The following is a 15,883-nucleotide window of genomic DNA, read 5'->3' as shown; positions in this document are numbered from 1 at the left end:
GGACAAGCAGGTACTGACCCTGTGGTTTCATCCAAGTAGAAAGCTACAATAAAAATAAGAAAAGTAATTCTTAGCTTATTTAAGTGTAATTTTCTGATAATTACTGTGTCATTTCTCAGTTAACCTAGCATTTTGTGTACTGTTAAACAAAGTGCTAGCCAAACAAAAAATACCTGTATTTACAATTGCTCCTGCTTTATTCCTTCTTCATTTATTGTTCAACATCAGTGGCATCCTGAACATCACGTGCAAGGGCTGCATGGCCACAGCTTCCTGTAACACCACATTCACTGCTAGCATCTAGGAGCCGGCTACACCATCTCACAAACCTGCTGCAGCACCAACCCGAGCAACGTGGCAGGCTGCCGGAGCCATCCAACTAACTCTCACCGTGGCCCCTGGTGCCACCCTGGTGGCCATCTGGCCTTCGCCTCGACAAACTATTCACAATAAGGACACCTCCGCCATAGGTTTCCATTGAATGATGTTATTGTCGGTTGTAGTTCTTAGATACACAACGCATTGAAAATGGTTTATTCTGGAAAAGACTACAATGTTTATTCAGGCTAGTTTCACTCTAAGCTTTAGTTCCAAGTACCAATTCAAACTGGTTTTACTTCTAGGGCCTAGAATACTCAACATCCTACTGCAGCATCTGTATGAACAGTTAATCAATGTATGTACTTTACTGCATTCACATTTGGAACACGTCAGAGTCACTATTCACTTTTTAATGGAATAACTCAACCATGTCACTATTACTGACCATTATCATATGTAGTGAGTTTCCCCATTGAGCATGTTGCTCTTTTATAGAGATAACCTTTCTATGTATTCTATGTGCAACAAATAATCATACTGAATACACGTTCGAAAATATTTGCTACTACGAGACACTACATGGTGTATTTTTGTGTGTGTGAAAGGCTGGAACAAATAATTAGAATCAAGACGCCAACTTAACATTTTGACTGAGCATTTCAATGTGATGTAAATGATAAGATACCATCTGCATTCCAGACTTCTTTTCAGACAAATGTCCTCTCAGCACCCTCATGGAAGACAATAAAACCTGCTATACTTCATTCTAGTCTCCATCTGCATCATACCTTTAGCAGGAAACTGGATGTTTCCCCATTCATTTGATTAGTGTTCTTTCCCATCTCTATAAAGTGAATAGATTCTGCGAATAGGCCTCCTATTGACAACAACAAACACTACCCTCCTGCAAGAAGATGAAGAGTAATATTTTGATTGTGCTGACTGTCCTGGTGGTCTTCATAGCAGTGGGTAAGTCATATCAGCTTCTTCTGTTCCTATGGCAATATTCAAAGACAGATACAGTAATAGGTTGTGATTTGATTAGTTCAGGTTTTTCGCAAATCCTGTACTAGGTGCTTTAATTTTCTAAGGCTATAAAATTGTAATATGATATGATGGTAGACATCCGTGGGATGCATGTCACATATTCTGTACACAACAAAGGAGTTTGAAGAACCTGAGAGTGCTTTCTATTGTTTTAGTCTGATTACCAGTAATAATGATGTGTATTTTCCATGGGTACCGAGGCCATTCTTATACTGTATGACAAGTTTAGTCTCCTGTGGTAGCAGTACCTTCAATAATAAGAGGATATTGACTCTATTGTAATGACTGAACCACATTTTACTGGCAAACTTGTAGATAAGAGAAGCCACTAAACACACTTCTAGTTTCAGGGCTGCATTGTGTGTACAACATCAATTTACACAGTATACAATCAACCATTAATTTTCATATATATATATATATATATACCTGATACCAATACATACTGTGAATTTCTAAACATGTACGTTTCAGCTTTTTATTGTGAATTGCTGAGTTATAGGTATGACATCAATCTGTCTCCTTTCATTCTTCCACCTGATGCCACTCATGACGTTCAGTCAGGTGCTCCTATCTACCTACTGTATCATTGTTTGTGTCGTATTGTAATTGTGTTGAACTGCACATGATTCATCCACTTCTCTTGCCTCTCCTCCCATGTTCCACAGCCCAGTCCTTGACCTGTAAGCAGTGCAGTGTGGGGATCTTTGGGACATGTTTCTTTCCCCAAAACATGGTGTGTGACAACTCCACTCTCAACTGCTTCACCGGAGAAGCAAGTAAGGAAACCTGTACACAAAGACTTGTGAATATGCAATGAATGAGCATTCACTGAGTGTACAAAACATTAGGGACACCTTCATAATATTGAGTTGCACCCACTTTTACCCTCAGGACAGCCTCAATTCTTCCGGGCATGGACTCTATAAGGTGTCGAAAGCTTTCCAAAGGGATGCTGGCCCATGTTGACTCTAATGCTTCCCACAATTGTGACAAGTTGGCTGGATGTCCTTTGGGTGGTAGATCATTCTTGATACACACAGGAAACTGTTGAGCATGAAAAATCCAGCAGCGTTGCACTTCTTGACACACTCAAACTAGCGTGCCTGGCACCTACTATCATACCTTGTTAAACGGCACTTAAATATTTTGTCTTGCCCTCTAAATGGCACACATACGCAATCCATGTCTCAATTGTATCAGTGCAATTGAGTCCTCCCCTTCATCTATACTGATTGAAGTGGATTTAACAAATGACCTGAATAAGGGATCATAGCCTTCATCTGGATTCACCAGGTCAGTCTGTGTCATGGAAAGAGCATGTTTTCCTAATGTTTTGTTCTAAATCTCATTCCATCTAGAATTCAATTCCACTGGGTTTCTGACACTCCACACCCGTGGTTGTCTGGACTCAGACCTGTGTGGCAAGACCATCACTGCAACCATCTTTAGTGCTGGTGTCACGAGCAGCTCCTCATGCTGCCAGACAGACCTGTGTAACGGGGCCAGCTCCGTCCAGGTCTCTGTGACTGTGGCACTCAGCGCCGCCCTGATGGCCTGGGGTGTTTAGACTGGACAAACAATGGCTTCTGTTCACAGTATTGTTTAAACCTGTTACACTTCTGTTCACACTGTTTAAACAGGTTTCAGACTACTTTGTCTCCATCCTCTATTAACTAGGTTTGGCACAGTGAGCTCAGAATTTTTCTTAAACTCCTCATCTACTTTAATAACATTTATCAACTGAATAATACTTGCAACTATGATACGCAACAACTTGAAGTGCACTACTCTACTTACACTACTCTACTGAACACACATACCAATGCTGTAATATTATTCTGAATAATAAAGGAATTAAGTTGTGTCACAAAACGGGGGAAAAAAGGTGCTGTTTTTCATTGTTGACACAATAATGTCCTCTACACTTTTATATTCAGACATTTTAATTGAGAATGTACTGTTTGGACAAAATTCTGAAACAATAATGGATGTTTGCATGATAATAAGTTGAACAAATACTGCTTTAGTTAGGAGGCTGCCAATCTGTCAAACATAAGAAACTGTAACTGAGTAAATGGTCAAATAAATTCAAGACAAACTTAAACATCTAGGGTTAGGGTTAGGCTATGGCTCAGGTAAGGGTTGAGCCAGTGTGTGGACATCAAGCTAGGGTCAGTGTGCATCATTTGGGTGTCTATTCACATTAGCCTACGTTAATGTGTCTTCTACAGTAGGAGATTCCACCCTGACACCATAGGCAGCCGAACTCAGATGGCAGACAGGCTGATGGAATCGTTCTCCACCCGGTTTCCCAGCAACTCACTTTCAAACCAATAGCGCCATCAAGTGCATGAGAGAGACGACAGCACATTGGTGAATCGACGACTCGGCCCGATGCTGTCAAATGTCCAGAAAATAGTACTTAAATTAGATGACTGGTGGGTTTGATTTCAGATTCAGTGTGGTTCTACCACACCAAACACCTAAATATGCATATTTCAATATAAGCACGTCAATATATATAAGCACCTCTCATTGATCCCAAAGGCAAGATTTAAACACAGCATCTGTTTCCCCTGATGAATGTAATTTTATGTACACATCATATAATAACAATTGTATTATTTATAGTAGCTTGTGTTTTATACCCTTCTGGCGCAGAGCATATAAACATGAATAAACCCACCTAATTGTCATGATATCACAATATTCCAGGAAATGGAATTAGTCAAATATTAAAATATATAGATAATTGTCTACCTACATAATGACACATTTCATAAAAATAATACACCAGAACACCTGATTAAGTGTCACACAACACCTTCAAAGGTCTGTTACATAAGCTTATCACTGACGCTTGAGTGCCTGACCCGATGAGCAGACAACCGACATTTAAATATATTCATGTACAGTAGGCTGCATTAACAAGATGAAACCACTCAATATCGCGGTCTGCCGGTCTTTGGACTAGTACAGGTGCAATTCCTTCCACGTTGTGTAGGCTTCTTTTTTATTTCATAACCCAAATTGCATCGATGACCTACTATAGACTAACGGAATAGTTGGGAACATGTAATTACACCTTCCCTTCTTCGCCCCTCTCTTTTCCACATATCTCTCACGTACACACACAATCGGTGGAGTTGAGTCGGCTAGGTTAACATCACTCGTTGCTAGTTGAGTGTTGGTTTCCACCATCAGGAAATGGAGGAATGAGTGTGTAGCGAGCGACACAGAGGGAGGGGAAACTGACAAGACGTTTACTGCAAGTCCCACACAGAACGTGAGCAAGGTAAGGAAATCATACATTTGTTACAATTTAGACTACATTCTCACTCAACCAAATCTCTTGGAAGGTTGCTATTAAAGTCATAACGGTTTACAGTAAGACCTTATTTTCTGATGTTTGTTTTGTATTCGTGTATATAAACTACAGAATATGTCTTGTCATAGCAGATGGTGCGGTCAAGCCCTTGGTCGACATCGGGTTTCTGTGTATTATTGAAATGAACCTAATAGGCCTATCAAAAAATGTGTGTAATACTGCACATTGACAGTTGTTTCCCCACCCAAAACTAAACTGCCTTGTGTCACCTTTAGGTCTCCCAGTTCCAGCGGCAACACTTGAAACAAAAAGATGAGTGACGAAAATAGACTTAAAGTTGAACTTTTTGTGAAGGTAAGCGACATCATCAAATCCATTCTGCTCTGACATGCATAATCATATCTTGGACAAGTTACTTTGTAAACAATGCGGCATTTACATTACGCTATCAACATGCCACTATGTGGTAGCCTACAGTGTCATCTATTGTACTGAAACATCATAAAATGGCCCAAGCATTTCTAAAACAAGATTACCTATCGGTGAGTAAAGTCAACTGTTGTCACTGATCCTTCGCGGAATTTGTTCAAATACTGAATGCCTAGAGAAGGTCTAATGGCTTTCATAGTAGGCAATAGCCTATATTTAATAAGATGGAATTACATTAGGCTATTTATTAACAGAAGCTATGCCTATTGCTGCACTCCATTTGGCACTTCAGTTGAATGGCCCGAAAATGTACTAATCTTATTAAATGTACATTAATATAATACATATGCCATATAGGCTCCTTAATCTATATTTAGTCAACTGGCCAGAGCAGCCCAGGGGTGTGGTCATTCGGAGGAAATGATCCAATATAAAAATGTTTTTTCCTGGTCTCATGGTCCTTCATGGCCTATAATGATTTCTCTGTGTGAATATGTAGATGTGTAACCTTTTTTTGTTCATGTATAAAAGATGTTCTTCTGGTAGCAGCTTAAAATGCCGACTTGTCCATTTCCCCACCATTTTAATTTCAAGAGACCCACAGTCCCTACTCTTTCACACATTGCATTGTATATTTGAGTAAAACCGTTTAATTCCTTCTATGAAAACATTTGAACTACACACATTATTGTCAATTCCATTCTCACTCACCTTACATGTTACATCTAAGCCAAGTACATTTCAATTTTTTTTTGAATATTTCTGTTTAGAATTCATCTAAAACCATGTGTTCCCTATTTGACTTCCCCTATCGATCTTCTGTATTATATTATCTTCTTGTTTGGAAGAATGACCATAATATAAGGACTTCTACCCCATTCTAGGCAGGCAGTGATGGCCAGAGCATTGGCAACTGTCCATTCTCCCAGCGCCTCTTCATGGTGCTGTGGCTCAAAGGAGTCACTTTCAACGTCACCACCGTGGACATGAAGAGGTCTAATGCCTATCAATCTGTATTTATATTACATATACATTGATATTACATTTGCACATGTCTAAGCTACTATCTGTCTTTATACACCGTCTTGTACCCTTGTACCCATTGTACACTGAACAGAAGTATAAACGCAACATTTAACATGTTGGTCCCATGTTTCATGAGCTGAAATAAAAAATCGGGGAATGTTCCATACGCACAAAAAGCTCATTTTCTTTAACATTTTATGCACAAATTTGTTTAAATCCCTATTAATGAGCATTTCTCCTTTGCCGATATAATCCATCCACCTGACTGGTGTGGCATATCAAGAAGCTGATTAAACAACATGATCATTACACAGGTGCACCTTGTGACGGGGGGCTGAGGAGTATTTCTGACTGCAATAAAAACCCTTTTGTGGGGAAAAACTCATTCTGATTGGATGGGCTTGGCTCCCCAGGGGGGGTTGCCCAGTCATGTGAAATCCATAAATTAGGGCCTAATGAATTTATTTCATTTGACTGATTTCCTTATATGAACTGTAACTCAGTAAAATCTTTGTCATTGTTGCATGTTGTGTTTTATATTTTTGTTCAGCATAGTAAGACTTAACTCATTTTTTTTGTCACAAACATATTCATTTTTCACATTCACATACACTCATATGTCTCTACCTTCTACCTCTTTCTCACTCCCTGTAATTCTGTCATTGTTGCTAATCAAATTTGATTTGTCACAAACGCCGAATACAACAGGTGTAGTAGACCTTACAGTGAAATGCTTACTTACAAGACCTTAACCGACAATGCAGTTTTAAGAAAAATACAAGAAAATAAGAAACAAAAGTAACAAATAATTAAAGAGCATTCCTGTTTGTTCCTCTGTCATTTTCTGTCTCTTGATAGGAAACCAGAGATCCTTAAGGACCTGGCCCCTGGTGCTCAGCCCCCCTTCCTGCTCTACGGGACGGAGGTGAAAACCGACACCAACAAGATAGAAGAGTTCCTGGAGGAGAACCTGTCCCCTCCAAAGTAATCACTCTTTCCATCATTTTATCCTTCTATCCATCCTCTGATCATACCATCAGACAGTTACGTTGCTACTTTGTATCAAGCAAAGTTTCATACCCTTCCAGGTCTATGTTACATGTGCCGTTGTTGTGTTTGAAGAATCATTTCTATCTGTTGTTTGCCTCTGTAGAGTATGTTGATCGTTTATGTACATGCATGAAGGCTTTTGCTACTTTATATTTTTAACATTTGTATTTATGTTCCTCTCGGGAAGACAATATGTTTTCCTCATGATACCTCACTGACTGACATGTTTTATGCCTCCCAACCCCTCCCACAGATACCCCCGCCTGGCTTCCAGGAACCCTGAGTCTAACACAGCCGGCCTGGACGTGTTCTCCAAGTTCTCAGCCTACATCAAGAATTCAAACCCCCAGCTCAATGACAGTGAGTGACAATGACAAATCAGGATGAACTGAGCCCGACCCTTCATGTACAACAACATTGTTGCATGCTAGCAAGCACTAGGGCCGGGACGATACCAGTACCACGATTGTGGCAAGGAAACAAAACAGATGTAACTTCTTTCGGAACCCTAATATTGTAAACAAACATCATTATGTTGTCATCGAGAGACACACTGATTTGTTTTCCAAGCTATAGCATACAATATTTTATATACTGTACATCAGGTTTTTAAATGACCAAAGAGTTTAGCCTACTTCGTGTTTTCATTTTTTCCATGGAAAAAATATTGCAATACTGGTGTCGTCACAAGCACCTGCAAGAAGCTCCCACAATCTGTCTCTGTTTTCCAAAACAGCAGGGAATGTCTTTGTTAATGGCATTATGCTCTGAGCTTGGCGTCTCTGAGCTTGGCGTCTCTGAGCTTGGCGTCTCTGAGATTGGCGTCTCTTCACAAAGCGGTCGCATGTTGTCTTGTATTTTTAGCAGCTCTTTCACGCTCTACTCAGATAAGCAATTGTCATGTGCAAAGATTCAAAAGACATTTTAAACAATTTACAACTGTGCCTCAAATCCTTTAAACTATGTATTTTGTTTTGATTCAAATAATGTTGTAATGATATTAGCATACAGGGCATTTGGACAGTATTCAGACCCCTTGACTTTTTCCACATTTTGTTACGTTACTGCCTTCTTCTAAAATGTATCCAATTGTTTTTTCCCCCTCATCAATCTACGCACAATACCCCATAATGACAAAGCAAACACATGTTTTTAGAAACGTGAAAAATTTAAGTATTCCATTCACATAAGTATTCAGACTCTTTACTCAGGACTTTGTTGAAGCACCTTTGGCAGCAATATCAGCCTCAAGTCTTCTTGGGTATGACGCTACAAGCTTGGCACACCTGTATTTGGGGAGTTTCTCCCATTCTTATCTGCATATCCTCTCAAAACTGTGAGGTTGAATGGTAAGCGTTGCTGCACAGCTATTTTCAGGTCTCTCCAGACATGTTCGATTGGGTTCATGTCCGGACTCTGGCTGGGTCACTCAAGGACATGCAGAGACTTGTCCCGAAGCCACTCCTGCGTTGTCTTGGCTGTGTGCTTAGGGTCATTGTCCTGTTGTAAGGTGAACCTTTGCCCCAGTCTGAGGTCCTGAGCGCTCTGGAGCAGGTTTTCATCAATGTTCTCCCTGTACTTTGCTCGTTCATCTTTACTTCAATCCTGACTAGTCTCCCAGTCCCTGCCGCTGGTAAACATCCCACAGCATGCTTCACCGCAGGTATGGTCCCATGTTTCCTCCAGATGTGATGCTTGGCATTCAGGCCAAAGAGTTCAATCTTGGTTTCATCAGACCAGAGAATCTCCAAGTGGGCTGTCATGTGCCTTTTACTGAGGAGTGGCATCCGTCTGACCACTCTACCATAAAGTTCTGATTTGTGTAGTGCTGCAGGGATGGTTGTCCTTCTGGAAGGTTCTCCCATCTCCACAGAGGAACTCTGGATCTCTGTCAGAGTGACCATCGGGTTCCTGACCAAAGCCTTTCTCCCCCGATTGTTCAGTTTGGCTGGGCAGCCAGCTCTAGAAAGAGTCTTGGTGGTTCAAAACGTCTTCCATTTAAGAATGATGGAGGCCACTGTGTTCTTGGGACTTTCAATGCTGCAGAAATTATTTGGTACCCTTCCCCAGATCTGTGCCTCGACATAATCTTGTCTCGGAGCTCTATGGACAATTCCTTCGACCTCATGACTTGGTTTTTGTTCTGACATGCACTGTCAGCTGTGGGACCTCATAAAGACAGGTGTGTGCCTTTCCAAATCATGTCCAAAAAATTGAATTTCCCACAGGTGGACGCCAATCAAGTTGTAGAACCATCTCAAGGATGATAATTGGAAACAGGATGCACCTGAGCTCAATTTTGAGTCTCATAGAAAAGGGTCTGAATACTTACGTAAATAAGGTATTTCTGTTTTTTATTTTTAATACATTTGCAAATATTTATATAAACCTCCTGTTTTTGCTTGGTCATTATGGGGTATTGTTTTTAGATTGATGAGGAATATTTTTTATTTATAAACTGGGTTGTTCACCCACGAATGCTGATTGGCTGACAGCCGTGGTATATCAGGCCGTATACCACGGGTATGTCTGAATACTTTCCGGATGCACCATATATATAGAATAGTAATTATATTTCTATGAGTCAAATTGTTTCATGGTGCAGCACATTCAATTCCTTCTTTCAGAGGTTTGTTTCAGTCTAATCACAGGGAGCTCAATGAAGGCTTTGCTTGCTTGATACTACTGAGGAGCTTTACCTTTGCTCGTACTACAGTTTATGTATGCGTTTCAGTCTTAATCCATGTGTTGTACTTTGTGTGTTCTCTGCATGGTCAGACCTAGAGAAAGGCTTGCTCAAGGCCCTGAATAAGCTAGACGAATACCTTGGCTCCCCACTTCCTGACGAGATTGACGAGAATAGCGCTGATGATGTCACTTCCTCCTCCCGTCCCTTCCTGGATGGGCAGGTCCTCACTCTGGCCGACTGCAACTTGCTTCCCAAGCTGAACATTGTCAAGGTAATCCTTTGTTTAAGCCCTGCTTGTGGCCTAGCGTGAGGTCTATAATCAAATCAGTATTAATTGAGGTTGGTGGACCACTTGTTTGCTAAATGTTCCCACATGTACAGTAATAACTTCAGTGAAAACTGCAAAGTATGATCACAAGGACATATTCACATATTAGCATTAGTGTTCAGGCAGATCCAATGGGCTCTTTTGATCATTATTGTTTGGACTACAAACGCACAATTATATTTATTGGCTATAACGGTTACCTTTCTTGTCTTAGCTTTTTTGTATGTTACTTTTTGTTTGGTTATTCAGTGGCCACGTGTATTCAGAATCACTTTTATTCACCAAATACATTTGCATGTACAAGAATTGACTCAGTGAAATGGTACTGCCACAATAAACAGAATATACAGACGGACAATAAGCAGAATATACAGACTAAATATATTGACGCAGAATTTACACACTGAAGCTAAAAGCCAGAAAGTACAGATTACACTATGAACACTATAAGCACCATTAGAACTATGCATGTAGAGATGTATGAATTAAAAACTATTTTTACAGGATGATATGCAATGGAGGAAATAACTCTCCCTTTCTTCTTCTCTTTTTCCCTGTCTCTCTGTCCAACCCGAAGGTGGTGTGTCTGAAGTATCGCACTTTCTCCATCCCCAAGTCTCTCTCCAACCTGTGGCGGTACCTGGATGCTGCGTACGCCCACGAGGAGTTCTCCTCTACCTGCCCCAATGACACAGAGATACACATCGCCTACTCAGCCGTGGCTAAAGCACTTAAGTAGGAGGACAAGGGGATCACATCAGTCACACACACCAGCAAATACACACATACACACACACACACCTGATCAGATATCCTAGACACACTCACCAATGCACTCACACATACAGGCACTCCCTCAGACACACGCACACCATTCCAACAGTCTTTCTTGAGAACAGGAAATCAATATCACTGTAAGATCAAGTTGAACATTTTTCATTGGCCACTTAAGAGTTTGTGAAACTCTCTGAGGCGTATAGTTTATGGTTCCCTTTTTGTCACGTGGCACATAAACTCTTTATACTGTGTAATCAGGGGCAGTTACACACAGTTAAAGTTGTATACACGGGCAGTAGGTTACATATGGTTGCATCCAACTGAACGTATAGTGGTCTGTTCAGTCTCTATGATTAATTCTGCACTGCATACATTGCCACATTACCCCCTATTAGTTTCCATCTCTCGGCCAAGCCATAAAAAAAACTGTTCCTGTTGTGATCACACACAGATACGCATACCTAGACCAGTTTAACTGCTACCTGCAGCTGAAAGAGAGAGGTTAGTTATAGGCGTGTCTACAATTATACATTATTACCGACATATTATTACAGTGTTGATATATTGTTCAGGGCAAACAGCCGTTAACAGGGTGGATGACATGGTCAGTTTGAACCAGTCATTTTATACATGCTAAATGGTCAGAAGTTAGGCTCAGGGAACGGGAAAGCAGGTCTTGGGCCAATTGCAGTACATTGGGGCACACTATACAGAGGTGTTTCTCAGCACACATTTATCCACACAGAAAACGATTTCAACAGATCTCGGCTTCTCCTTTCTCCGGCTTGTAGCGCTGTGAAGGGTTTATCAAGCTTATGTCCCCATTGTAAGGCTCTTTTGCTCGTGAATCAACTCAAATTGTATTTGTCACATGGGCTGAATACAACAGGTCTGTAGACCTTACAGTGAAATGCTTACTTACACGCCCTTCACCAACAATGCAGTTTTAAGAAAATACCTTTTAAAAAAAAGTCAAGAGAATAAAGTAACAAATCATTCAAGAGTGGCAGTAAAAAAAACAATGGCGAGGCTATATACAGGGGGGTAATTTAAAGTGAAGGATATTTTTGATACAATAAAAAAAAAAAACTGTGAGAGGCTCATATTGCAGAGCAGTTGAGTTACTCCAGACAAAGTAATATGGCTATTTTCGCTGCTTTATGTGAACTTTAGGTTATTGAGGAAGTACTTGACTCTGTATGGCCTTGAGGCACCAAGCCAGTTCAGTCATGTTTCACTGTAAATCTGAGGGAAAACTACAGGATGTAATGCAGACGTGCACACATGACTAAACCATAAACGTCACCTTCATACAAATTTGAGATGTTCTTTGCATAGATAACTGAAACTGACATCTCCAAGGGGAGAATGCTACGGGATTGTGAGTTTGTACTCTTTGATATGGTTAATGACAATGGAAGACTCAATTCAACTTGAAAAAAGAAAAGAGTTTGAACCTTTAGTGAGCCAAAGGAAGGGTTTTACTTGAGGCCTATTGAGGTGGGTGTTGTTTAGGTTGTTTAAATCGACAACACCTTTGAACCTACTACCGTCCTGTGCTTTGTAGTGCACACTTTGAAGTCTTCCATTTTACAGTGACTTGAAATTCAGTCCCCTGGGAAAGAACTGGAAATATTTGTTTGGGTTCTATACAATCCATATCAGCGTATCAAGTTCAGCGTTACAGCGTGATTGACATTTAAAGGCAATGTTCCGGCTTTAAAGGAGATTGTATTCACGCTATGCCGCTCAATCGGAAATGAGCTTTCTATAGTGCAATCTTCAGCGAAACAGATTGAATAGAGCGCTCAGACTGACTCATAGATGGTGCAGTCTCATGGCACTGACTTAAAAACAGCCTTGTTTTAAGCTGATCCAATTTGAGTGTACAAAACCTTTGTGTACAAAACATTAGGAACACATGCTCTTTCCATGACATAGACTGACCAGGTGAATCCAGGTGAAAGCCATGATCCCTTATTGATGTCACCAGTTAAATCCACTTCAAATCAGTGTAGATGAAGGGGAGGAGACGGGTTAAAGAAGGATTGGAGACAATTGAGACATGAAGTGCGGTGACATGCACAAAATAATATGATTATTGTGGATAGTCAGGTTAATGTAGTAGTTTGCTTAAAACGTTTACGTGCTTTGCAAGAATACCAATTTCCCTAATGATCCTGTTTACATGGACACATCTGAAGTCAGGCTACCTGATGGGACTTTTGATGAATGCAGAAAATAGCCAATCAAAATAAACATTCTACCACAGTAAGTAACCATGTTATTTTTGAGAAGACTATTATATTCTGAGTTCGGACACATAAAGTTTGTGTGTGAAAGCTATTTATAAGATGCATACTTTCCGTTTTTAACAACTCACTTCACTCGCGTTTAAGATGGAGGCTTGCGCTACCGGTGCTGGCACATGCTCAGATCAAATACACCGCTAATAATTTGAAAGATTGCTCAGAAAACCAGTTGTTTTAATCGCCGTATGCTTACTTTGATTTTGACCTTACACCGATTAGGATAACCAGAGTAAGGGGTTTACATGACTAATGCCATACGTGGCCTTCTGCCATAATCAGTTTAATATCGAATGGTTAGAGGGTGAATGGGCAAGACAAAAGATGTAAGTGCCTTTGAACGGGTATGGTAGTAGGTTCCTGGCGGACCTGTTTGAAGTGTGTCACGGTAAGTTACCCGTCCACTCAGCCTACTAGCTCCCCGCCCACTCAGCCTACTAGTTCCACGTCCACTCAGCCTACTAGCTCCCCGTCCACTCAGCCTACTAGTTCCCCGTCCACTCAGCCTACTAGCTCCCCGTCCACTCAGTCTACTAGTTCCCCGTCCACTCAGTCTACTAGTTCCCCGTCCACTCAGTCTACTAGCTCCCCGTCCACTCAGTCTACTAGCTCCCCGTCCACTCAGTCTACTAGTTCCCCGTCCACTCAGTCTACTAGCTCCCCGTCCACTCAGTCTACTAGTTCCCCGTCCACTCAGCCTACTAGTTCCCCGCCCACGCTGCCTACTAGTTCCCCGTCCACTCAGTCTACTAGCTCCCCGTCCACTCAGCCTACTAGCTCCCCGTCCACTCAGTCTACTAGTTCCCCGCCCACTCAGCCTACTAGTTCCCCGCCCACTCAGCCTACTAGTTCCCCGCCCACTCAGCCTACTAGTTCCCCGCCCACTCAGTCTACTAGTTCCCCGCCCACTCAGCCTACTAGTTCCCCGCCCACTCAGCCTACTAGCTCCCCGCCAATTCAGCCTACTAGCTCCCCGCCCACTCAGCCTACTAGCTCCCCGCCCACTCAGCCTACTAGCTCCCCTCCCACTCAGCCTACTAGCTCCCCGCCCACTCAGCCTACTAGCTCCCCTCCCACTCAGCCTACTAGCTCCCCTCCCACTCAGCCTACTAGCTCCCCGCCCACTCAGCCTACTAGCTCCCCGCCCACTCAGCCTACTAGTTCCCCGCCCACTCAGCCTACTAGCTCCCCGTCCACTCAGTGTATCTTTTCAGACTTACTGGTAGTTTGACATGAGAGAAAAAGTCATTTTTGTCTGATTTTGAGCATATTTTGGGTGATGTTTTAGTCATTCAAAAGGCTTATTTTACATGGGAATCAGAATGGCTGCTCAGACCTTTAAGCCAAAGTTTCTTTGGAATTGACGGTGTCATTTACTGTTTACGCGTAATATCACCTAGAGTGCATTGCCATTTGTAGCAATTTACTGTAAATAACTGTATTTTACTGTTAGCTTTATTGTATAATACTGTCAAAACAACAATCAAGTTTTACAGTGTACTTTAGAGGGAAAATGTACAGTACTTACTATGACTGAGATATTTGGTTGTCCCACCTAGCTATCTTATTAAGATGAATGCACTAACTGTAAGTCGCTCTGGAGTCTGCTAAATGACAACAACAAAAATGGTTCAATGCATGTAAGAACTGCAAAGCTGCTGGGTTTTTCATGCTCACCACTTTCCCGTGTGTATCAAGAATGGTCCACCATCCAAAGGACAACCAGCCATCTTGAAACAATTGTGAGAAGCATTAGAGTCAACATGGGCCAGCATCCCTGTGGAACGGCTTTCGACACATTGTAGAGTCCATGCGCCGACAAATTGAGGCTGTTCTGAGGGCAAAAGGGGGAGCGACTCAATATTAAGGTGTTCCTAATGTTTTGTACATTCCGTGTATTTTGTATGTCTTCCAGGGTAAGGTTTTGTAAGACTATCACCTAAGTGCCATTCACGTTATTGAATAGTACAGCCATGAGGATGTCATTTGCAACATATTTAGCATCGGAGGTGGCGTTGTTATGTCAGCTATTTTATACTTTCGTTTCCTCAACATGTGGGATGACCCACTGGGCACATTTGGGTAATATTTGGTTATGACAATGATCAATTCGTTTCAACCTTTATGTACGCACTTAAAAATAAGTTTGTTGAATTCCCAGTGTGTTATCACTATGCTTTCAACCATCTAAAAACAACCAAATTCCAACAGAAAGACTGTCTGATTTTTGGTTTAGTTGTCATCTGAATCGATCACTGTACTTTTAACCATTTAAAAGCACAACAAAATGAAAATGGGAATACAATGTCAGATATTTGGTGTGTATACAACAACTTAATGTGTTATCACTGTGCTTCATCTAATAGCACAACCAAATGACCTGGATTGCAGTTGAGATTACAGTATAAGCACATAGTGCAAGTGATCAATGCTGTTCGAGATTCTGCACTGAATATTATAGCAATTGTGAAGATCTCCACAAACCTGTGACCTTTGCATATATTCATGATTACATAAAAAGTCATTTATAGTTACAGTAACTTCCAAATGTGGCCATGGATTTGTTACTCATTTTG

General features: G+C 41.2%; 3 protein-coding genes across 4 annotated transcripts in view; all 3 read left to right on the top strand.

Annotated features, from left to right (window-relative positions):
* The first annotated feature begins 1,106 nt into the window (after positions 1-1,106).
* On the top strand, positions 1,107-3,244 carry LOC115128244 (ly-6/neurotoxin-like protein 1). Its single transcript, XM_029657925.2, has 3 exons — positions 1,107-1,290; positions 2,037-2,147; positions 2,730-3,244. Exons 1-3 carry the CDS (start codon positions 1,236-1,238, stop codon positions 2,936-2,938), a joined length of 375 nt encoding a protein of 124 aa, XP_029513785.1. The 5' UTR covers positions 1,107-1,235; the 3' UTR covers positions 2,939-3,244.
* Positions 3,245-4,289: 1,045 nt separating this feature from the next.
* Positions 4,290-13,273, top strand: LOC115128243 (chloride intracellular channel protein 1-like). 2 transcript variants are annotated; one of them, XM_029657923.2, is made up of 7 exons: positions 4,290-4,666; positions 4,975-5,053; positions 6,013-6,122; positions 7,013-7,138; positions 7,458-7,564; positions 9,983-10,164; positions 10,799-13,273. In XM_029657923.2, exons 2-7 carry the CDS (start codon positions 5,012-5,014, stop codon positions 10,958-10,960), a joined length of 729 nt encoding a protein of 242 aa, XP_029513783.1. In that variant the 5' UTR covers positions 4,290-4,666; positions 4,975-5,011; the 3' UTR covers positions 10,961-13,273. The 2 variants fall into 2 exon arrangements, with proteins under 2 accessions (XP_029513783.1, XP_029513784.1); XM_029657924.2 differs by lacking the exon at positions 4,290-4,666 and adding an exon at positions 4,687-4,758 and having other exon boundaries at positions 10,799-13,269.
* The window catches only part of LOC115128241 (putative hydrolase DDAH2), a 24,468-nt gene continuing 19,554 nt past the window's right edge, over positions 10,970-15,883 (top strand). Inside the window, exon 1 of the mRNA XM_029657920.2 lies at positions 10,970-13,269. The gene's annotated coding sequence lies outside the window, so the exon portion shown is untranslated. The remainder of the gene's footprint in view (positions 13,270-15,883) is intronic.

The sequence above is a fragment of the Oncorhynchus nerka genome, linkage group LG4 (assembly GCF_034236695.1).
Source record: "Oncorhynchus nerka isolate Pitt River linkage group LG4, Oner_Uvic_2.0, whole genome shotgun sequence".
NCBI lineage: Eukaryota > Metazoa > Chordata > Actinopteri > Salmoniformes > Salmonidae > Oncorhynchus > Oncorhynchus nerka.
This window is presented reverse-complemented; position numbering and strand designations above follow the sequence as displayed.

What these genes read in the sequence shown, in the direction of transcription:
- LOC115128244 (XM_029657925.2), top strand. Translation starts at nt 1,236, where the DNA reads ATGAAGAGTAATATTTTGATTGTGCTGACTGTCCTGGTGGTCTTCATA. An exon ending in GGTGGTCTTCATAGCAGTGG is followed by an intron (nt 1,291 to 2,036) that starts GTAAGTCATATC and finishes CATGTTCCACAG; the next exon opens with CCCAGTCCTTGACCTGTAAG. An exon ending in CTGCTTCACCGGAGAAGCAA is followed by an intron (nt 2,148 to 2,729) that starts GTAAGGAAACCT and finishes CATTCCATCTAG; the next exon opens with AATTCAATTCCACTGGGTTT.
- LOC115128243 (XM_029657923.2), top strand. Translation starts at nt 5,012, where the DNA reads ATGAGTGACGAAAATAGACTTAAAGTTGAACTTTTTGTGAAG. An exon ending in AAGTTGAACTTTTTGTGAAG is followed by an intron (nt 5,054 to 6,012) that starts GTAAGCGACATC and finishes ACCCCATTCTAG; the next exon opens with GCAGGCAGTGATGGCCAGAG. An exon ending in AAACCCCCAGCTCAATGACA is followed by an intron (nt 7,565 to 9,982) that starts GTGAGTGACAAT and finishes CTGCATGGTCAG; the next exon opens with ACCTAGAGAAAGGCTTGCTC.